The following is a 7,861-nucleotide window of genomic DNA, read 5'->3' as shown; positions in this document are numbered from 1 at the left end:
GTTAATAGTTAATAGTAGTTAGTTAGTTGTTACTGGATAGTGAGTGGTTAGCAAAGCTAGGAATCCGTTCAAGTATAGGTGACGTGTGATCTTATATAAGGTTTGTATTTAGAGTGCTGGATTCGATTCGATACTCTTAAATTGGCAGCTTTGACAGATATTCAAGATATTTTGGGATGCCGAACTATACAAAGACTGCAATTCTATCAGTTCATGATAAGACTGGTTTGTTAGATTTGGCCAAAGGTTTAAGTGATAATAATGTTAGGATATTAGCTTCTGGTGGAACTGCCCAGATGGTAAGGGAGGCAGGGTTCCCTGTCGAGGATGTTTCTGAAGTCACCCATGCTCCTGAGATGTTGGGTGGTAGAGTTAAAACTTTGCATCCTGCTGTTCATGGTGGTATCTTGGCAAGAAATTTGGAGAGTGACGAGAAAGACTTAAAACAACAGCATATTGAAAAGATTGACTTTGTTGTTTGTAATTTATACCCTTTTAAAGAAACAGTTGCCAAGATCGGAGTCACTGTTGCAGAGGCTGTCGAGGAAATAGATATCGGTGGGGTTACTCTGTTGAGAGCTGCTGCCAAAAATCACTCAAGAGTCACAATCTTATCAGATCCAAAGGATTATTCGTTATTTTTATCAGAATTGAAATCCGGTAAAGGTGAAATTCCACAAGAGTTAAGAAATGAATTGGCTTTAAAAGCTTTTGAACATACTGCCGACTACGACAAAACCATCTCTGATTTCTTCAGAAAACAATATTCTGAAGGTAAAGCTCAATTGCCTTTGCGTTATGGTATAAATCCACATCAAAAACCGGCTCAAGCTTATGTAGATAGAATCGATGAATTGCCATTCAAAGTCCTATCTGGTACTCCAGGTTACATCAATCTTTTAGATGCTTTGAACTCTTGGCCATTGGTAAAAGAGTTATCTGCTTCTTTAAATTTACCAGCCGCAGCATCTTTTAAGCATGTCTCACCTGCTGGTGCTGCTGTTGGTGTACCATTAACTGATTTGGAAAAACAAGTCTACTTCGTTTCTGATATTGAAAATTTATCACCTTTAGCTTGTGCCTATGCAAGAGCTCGTGGTTCGGATAGAATGTCATCTTTTGGTGACTGGATCGCCTTATCCAATATTGTAGACGTTCCAACTGCTCAAATTATATCAAAAGAAGTCTCAGACGGTGTCATTGCACCAGGTTTTAAGCCTGAGGCTTTGGAAATCTTAAAAAAGAAGAAAAAGGGCAAGTATTGCATTCTACAAATAGATCCAAATTACGAACCTGAACCAATAGAGACAAGAATGGTTTATGGTATTAATTTACAACAAAAAAGAAATGATGCAATTATTAATAAAGGTACTTTCAGAGAAATCGTCTCTAAAAATAAAAATCTAACAGATGCATCCATAATTGATTTAACTGTAGCTACTATCGCATTAAAATATACTCAATCAAACTCTGTTTGTTTAGCTAGAAATGGTATGGTTGTAGGTCTTGGTGCAGGTCAACAATCAAGAATACATTGTACTAGATTAGCTGCTGAAAAGGCAGAAAATTGGTGGCTAAGACATCATCCAAGAGTGCTTGGTTTCCAATGGGCAGAAGGTGTTAAAAGACCAGACAAATCAAATGTAATTGACTTATATGTTACTGGGCAAATTCCAATTGAAGGACCAGAAAAGGAAGACTACGAATCAAAATTCTCAACTGTTCCAACGCCCCTAACAGAACAAGAAAGAAAAGACTGGATCTCAAAACTGAATAATTTATCCTTATCTTCAGATGGTTTCTTACCATTCCCAGATAACGTTTATAGAGCTGTTAAAGCTGGTGTAAAATATATTGCTGCTCCTTCTGGTTCAGTTATGGATAAAGTCGTCTTTAACACTGCTGATGCTTTCGATTTGGTATATATTGAAAACCCAATTCGTTTATTCCATCATTGATTCTTTTCAACATGTGACGTAATCATGCTTCTATATCTGTAGATTTATTCCACTATTGATAAATTTATATATGTTAATATATATATTAATGCCTCCAAATTATTTTTATTGTTACATTAAATAAGACATTATTGCGTATGTTTCTTATATGGTTAAAGTTCGTTAATGGCATCTATATATGTTTCTATCTATTTAAATTATACTGTATGAAGAACGCTATAGGCATACACTTCTTCTTTACAGCTTATGCAAGTAGGTATAGCCCTCTCTGCTAAAGAGGTTCTACATTCATTGCAGACAACAAAACAACGGCATGGCCATAAAACTATGCATCTTTTATTTTCTTTGCAAATCAGGCATGATCTATACTCCTTTTCAAGTTTCTCGTCGTCATCATCTTCTTCAATTTCAAATTTAGCATTGGCTGTTAGTCCATGAATATGTTTCTCATACTTTTCTACATAAACTTCCAACACTAATCCACTCTCATTCATTAGTGAGTAGCTTTTCCGTGTCAATCGATCTGGAGAAGTTAAATTATACTGTAATATATTCCACATTGACATGTGCCAAGATATATCAGTTTCATTTTTCACTTGATCAATGGGCATCAATATATCATGAATTTCATCTTGAAGTGAATCATCATCTTCCATGTACTCGTACTTATCATATTTGCTATTATTTGGATTTTCTTTTAATACATAATCATTAGAGGAATCTTCCTCAGGTAATAATGTCACAGATTCGTCATAAGTACTATCAGGTCTAGCTAAAAATTTGGCATAATTATTAGTAGTCACATATAAATTGAAATCTTTTTGTTGCTTAACTCTCTGGTGCTTCTTGGAGTTTTTATTAGATTTGAAAAATATAGCATTCTTAATATTTGTATTACCAAGTAATATTTTCATTGTTAACTTTTGAATAATTTTTAAACGCAATAGGAAGGATGGTAATTTAGGTTGATATTTCTTCTGAGATTCATTTTCACTTATAATATTAAATATATCCTCAGGAGTTGATTTCAGCAAGTTTCCATAGCCACTAATTAAATATGAATGTTGAATAACTTCTTGTTTATCATTATCTTGAATAGTATGCTCTGGATTTGAAGTATCTTTTTCAGTCTCAGTCAATGATAATGCTAACTTGGAAATAAATATTGAAAATTCATCTGTACCTTTACTTTTAAAATCGGGCACTTCATCTAAAATAACCCTGTTGAATGATGTAATATAAAATCCTTTGATGAACATAATCGATTTTAATGTCTTGATGAGCGATGTCATAAATACTAAAATAATATTTTTAGAAATTAATAGAATTGATAGTACAGGCACGATTACCCTAAATATAGTGAAAATTGACAATGATGACAATCCAACGTTTTTAATACATTTAATTGTGAACAAAACTTGAACTAATACTAAAATTGAACTTCCTATTATTCTATGTTTTTTACAATCCAAAATTTCAACAATATGAACCCATAGTCTGCTTAACATTGCCATTAAACTGTCAAACATCAAATTTGATAAATATTCATCATTTGAGTATAATATACCAACGGTATAAAATTGTAAGGACATTTCGAATAAAGAGTATTCGAACTCAGTTAATGGCTTCTTATTAATGGTATAGCAGTAAAAAGTTTCGATACAATGAGACCAAGCCAGAACTATCAATACTCTTATTAAGAAGAAAGAGGTTTCTACTTTATGGAAATAATCAATAATTTCAACTTGACAAAGGAATTGTGCAATTGCATAACCTAAGGGAATAATCACTAATAGATGGACCCATACTCTTGCAAAAACAGGTAATGATACAGGGGTCGTAGAAGATCTTAAAGATGACATTGCCACAAGTCGATTGATAATTATAGCAGTTAAAATCACCACAATTGCATAGCCAGAGAATATATAACCTATTACTTCAGCAACAAATTCTAGTTTAGGTAATCCATCTTCTGTGAGTACCATTTCTTTGATCCCTTTTGATAAGTAATCCAATATTTTGGAAGGATCATCTAAAATCTCTTGAGATATGTACCCATCTATCTTGAACGTCCTGATGACCTTGGAATATAAGGATAAACCAGTCTCACTTAACTCTTTCATCATTATTGAGATCGAATTGATATAAATGCATATATATATAGCAATATATGTGAGAGGTAGATAGGGAAAGAGAGAGTATGCCCACAATACAATCAAAAGAATAGTAACTGGTAAAAAGCAGTCGTAGCAGTAGGAAGCCCAGATGTCCAATAGATATGAAATCAAATAATAATATAATTTCGAAACTAGTAATTTAAGGTAGCCAAACTCGTATAGCTACCAAATTGAATCCAGAAATGTTTCAAAAAAATGTGGTGGATGCCAATACAATAGAGACCCAATCTAACCAGATCACAGACGAAGACTATTTATTATCCCAAGAACAGTTTCGGTATTTGTATAGCTATATCGATTGATCTAGCAGCAACATCTTGTAATAAAGGAACTTCTATTGTTGCGATTTATTAATTGGGAAGTTTGTGCATTTGTAGTATGATAGCAAGAGAAAGAGATAGGTGAAGAAAGATTGAGTTCATGTTATAGAAAGAGGAGTCGATATTTATCTGAGTTGAATAATCCATTATCATTGGATGTGGTTTTCATGGTGAAAGTAGCTTAGTAGTGTAACATGGGTTTTTTGTAGATCAGTTTTTTTTGTAGTGTGTATTTCTTTCTATGACGTCAGAACGAAGTCCACTTAAAAGTGACCAAAAAGAAAAAGAAAAAATACCAACGAAAAAAATAATGGTTGCTAAGAGATTCGAACTCTTGCATCTTACGATACCTGAGTATTCCTACTTAGTAGTTAAGTAATCTAATACTTGAATCAGGCGCCTTAGACCGCTCGGCCAAACAACCGCTTTATTTGTTGAAATTCTCAGAAAGTGGAGCTCGCCCAGTTTGACAAATTAATCACATGACAAGACTTTTGAGTATTGTTTCTTGTTGATATTGGTTATGTGAGTTTTTCATAGTAAAGCCATATTATCATGTGTCACGAGTGTTTGTTCGAACAGTAAATGCTTCAACGCATTTCGAAATATAAAAGAAGTTTATGTACATTAAAATAATAAGTAACTTTGTATCAAACTAAAAGAATGATCCAGTTTTCTAGTAAAATAGTGACAATGACAGTTGAAAGTAACACTACAACCCAGTAAATACAAAAAATGTATTTGTGTTAGTCGAAAACCTTTTTTTTTGTTGACCAAATTTTGCTGTAATTGCCCTCTTAATCTTTTGATGGTCAGTGAAATCAGCATGACTAATATTGAAGTTGTCAGTACCAAAGAAGACTGCCTTGACAATTTAGAAGGATATTTTAATGCCGTTAACACATTAATGCGTGAAATTCGTTCTTTACTTGAACAGCTAACTGGTATGCTTAAAATACAAGTCTACCGTGAAGAGATACGTGGAAAGATCTTGAAACAAGCTTCAATTCAATTCTCAGCTCTTCAAAGAAATGAAGAAGAGATGGCAAGCCATATTGTCAAAGACGAAGAGGACATCGCAAAATTAGGAGAAACTGAAAAGAACTTTGCGAAGAGATTCAATGTAGACGAATCTGAACTTAAAAGGTTTGAAGATTCCGTCGAAAAGAGATTATTCCAAATGGAAGAGAAAATGAACTCAAAGGACACCAACATTTCTGGGTCAAAATTCCCATCGCTACATGAGATTTTGGCCAGAGTGGGAAAGCACTTTCCGCACTTAATCATCTATGGGAGCCATGGATTGCTTACAAATTGCAACAAGAATTATAGTGACGTTTCATTATCAATCACTAACGACACAACTCTGAAAGAGGAACATCTTGAAGACCCGGCTCGTACCATAATGAACATACAAGATCTATTAACTGGAGAACATATTCGTTTTCAAGACTTGAGAAACTTCCTATATTCCTGCAGCCAGGATGATACTTGTAGTTATCTTACTGATCTACGAGGATTGATCGTGGACTGAACAACGGCTTTATTTAAACTTTGTTAATCTTTCGATTTCAATGCCAAAACCCAGAGGGGCTTGAATGAAGTTTATTAATTCAATCCAAAGTCTGGAGATGATACCAGAGACTACTTTGTCAAACTGATCCGTGAAGGTCGAGCCGACAGAGGAGCCTCTACATTAGCCATTGTTAGTACCATGAATCATGACATCTTGATGTACAAGAATTCTGCTATAACACGCCCAAATATCACTGATATTCATAATTTTTGTCGAATTACTATTTTATGTTAAGGAAAATATCCCCCATGGGGCTCATTCTTCAGGGGCAATATAGTAAGACCGTCTCTGCTCCACTATTTGCCATCCAGAGTTCCAAATCCAAACCTTCCTCGGCTTCTCGTCGTAAATCCAAAATTTCTACTGCAGCTTATTGTTGTCCAAATTATCACTGCCTTAGGTGTCCCAGGACAATTAAGCCATACATGGAACGAGAATCCTACACCCAATGTTACTGTAGAAGATGCCCTTCAAGATTAAGAGGTTACAAGAAATCCGATATTGCAGACATGAAAAATAACATCTTCGAAACTGAAGCCAGCTTATGGCTATAATTTGGATTACAACGGATATTCAGCGCATAGATCGGTCATTTCAGTGTTGACATACTCCTTCCTGCAATCCATGATCAGTTCCTGAATTACACGACCAAATTGAGTTTGAATGTATTTAATATTCTTTTCGATCTGTGTAGTAATAGTTACAATGTCCTTTGTGTTGTGAGTAGAGATTAGAATGATCTCGATACATTGTCTATCATGACTAACATAAATCTATCATTGTTCTGTGGAGATGGTTTAACGGGTCCAAAAGTATCTAGACTCCAGGATGCACCTGGTGACTTAATACTTGAATAATGAATCATTGTGTTTGTGTAATGAAAATGTCTAGTCATCTTCCCTGCACTACATGTGGTACACCAGATATTTTTGTTTGAATTTTGTTGTTTTATTGTATTCACATCAATTAAAAATATTATTTTTAATTGATTCATGAATTACTTGAGCAGGTAGATGATTCAAACGCAGATGTGCTTCTAGTAATGACACTTCTGGTTTGATAATTTTAACGTTTGGCGCTCTAACTGCTCTGATTTTATTTTTCTCGTTTTTTCGATGATAATTGTGAATCAGTTCTTTCGCTGGTACCCAGATTGTATCATCTATCTTAGTTGTTGAGATGCAACAATTCTTGCCAATAAGGTTATCATAGCCTTTATCTAGAGTCAAACCAATGTCATTCCACAATTTATTGAGGAATATAACTGTGACATCTTCATAAGGACAGAAGAAAGCTTCGGTACCTAGTATGGTTTTCTTATCCAGTTTGATTGGTAGAATACCTACACCAGCAATTTTGCAATTGGATTTTTACCTTCGCCCATTCCCACTAAATCAGGTGGATTTCTGATAGGAGTGCATTCAATGAACAGATCTTCATTGTTGGTGATGTTGAACCCTGATCCGGTGTCAATGATAACAAATCTTTGAATTGGTCTGATAGAGTGGAATTCTTTCCTATTTCTATTTTCCAACTTTTTTCGTTATTTTTATTCTTTTTCATGTTTTTATGGTTATTGTTTTTGTCAGTATTATTATTTTGGATTTTCTCATCATCGTCCTTTAGATGGGATCCTTCGCCATGCATAACGCTATTATTCCAATTCTTTCCTTCCAGATTCACCCTTCCTAAGACTGAATGCAGCTCTTGAGTTGCAATTTTTGATGCTATGGAAGGTTGGATGACAATGATTACATTTCCTGATTTCAACTTCAAACAAATTTTGTTCATATCTGCTTTCTCTTATTGTGTCGGAAATCAATTTTACAA

General features: G+C 34.3%; 4 protein-coding genes and 1 non-coding gene across 5 annotated transcripts; 3 read left to right on the top strand and 2 right to left on the bottom strand.

The window, feature by feature from the left end:
- Positions 1-176: 176 nt before the first annotated feature.
- On the top strand, positions 177-1,958 carry Kpol_208p4 (uncharacterized protein; the record flags this gene model as incomplete). Its single annotated transcript, XM_001642194.1, has 1 exon — positions 177-1,958. The coding sequence occupies one exon, from the start codon at positions 177-179 to the stop codon at positions 1,956-1,958; it is 1,782 nt and encodes a 593-aa protein (XP_001642244.1).
- A 197-nt stretch (positions 1,959-2,155) lies between these two features.
- Kpol_208p3 (uncharacterized protein) lies at positions 2,156-4,084 on the bottom strand (the record flags this gene model as incomplete). Its single annotated transcript, XM_001642193.1, has 1 exon — positions 2,156-4,084. One exon carries the CDS (start codon positions 4,082-4,084, stop codon positions 2,156-2,158), a length of 1,929 nt encoding a protein of 642 aa, XP_001642243.1.
- A 682-nt stretch (positions 4,085-4,766) lies between these two features.
- Kpol_208trna1 lies at positions 4,767-4,879 on the bottom strand. Its single transcript has 2 exons — positions 4,841-4,879; positions 4,767-4,811 (listed from the first exon to the last, which is right to left on the bottom strand). It is a non-coding gene; the product is annotated as a tRNA-Leu (tRNA).
- Positions 4,880-5,263: 384 nt separating this feature from the next.
- Positions 5,264-5,989, top strand: Kpol_208p2 (Tkp3 protein; the record flags this gene model as incomplete). Its single annotated transcript, XM_001642192.1, has 1 exon — positions 5,264-5,989. One exon carries the CDS (start codon positions 5,264-5,266, stop codon positions 5,987-5,989), a length of 726 nt encoding a protein of 241 aa, XP_001642242.1.
- A 269-nt stretch (positions 5,990-6,258) lies between these two features.
- On the top strand, positions 6,259-6,585 carry Kpol_208p1 (Tkp3 protein; the record flags this gene model as incomplete). The annotated part of the gene is made up of 1 exon (XM_001642191.1): positions 6,259-6,585. The coding sequence occupies one exon, from the start codon at positions 6,259-6,261 to the stop codon at positions 6,583-6,585; it is 327 nt and encodes a 108-aa protein (XP_001642241.1).
- Between the last annotated feature and the right edge of the window lie 1,276 nt (positions 6,586-7,861).

This window comes from Vanderwaltozyma polyspora, genomic scaffold (assembly GCF_000150035.1).
Source record: "Vanderwaltozyma polyspora DSM 70294 KpolScaffold208 genomic scaffold, whole genome shotgun sequence".
NCBI lineage: Eukaryota > Fungi > Ascomycota > Saccharomycetes > Saccharomycetales > Saccharomycetaceae > Vanderwaltozyma > Vanderwaltozyma polyspora.
The sequence above is the reverse complement of the archived record's forward strand: the minus strand, read 5'-3'. Positions and strand labels throughout refer to the sequence as shown.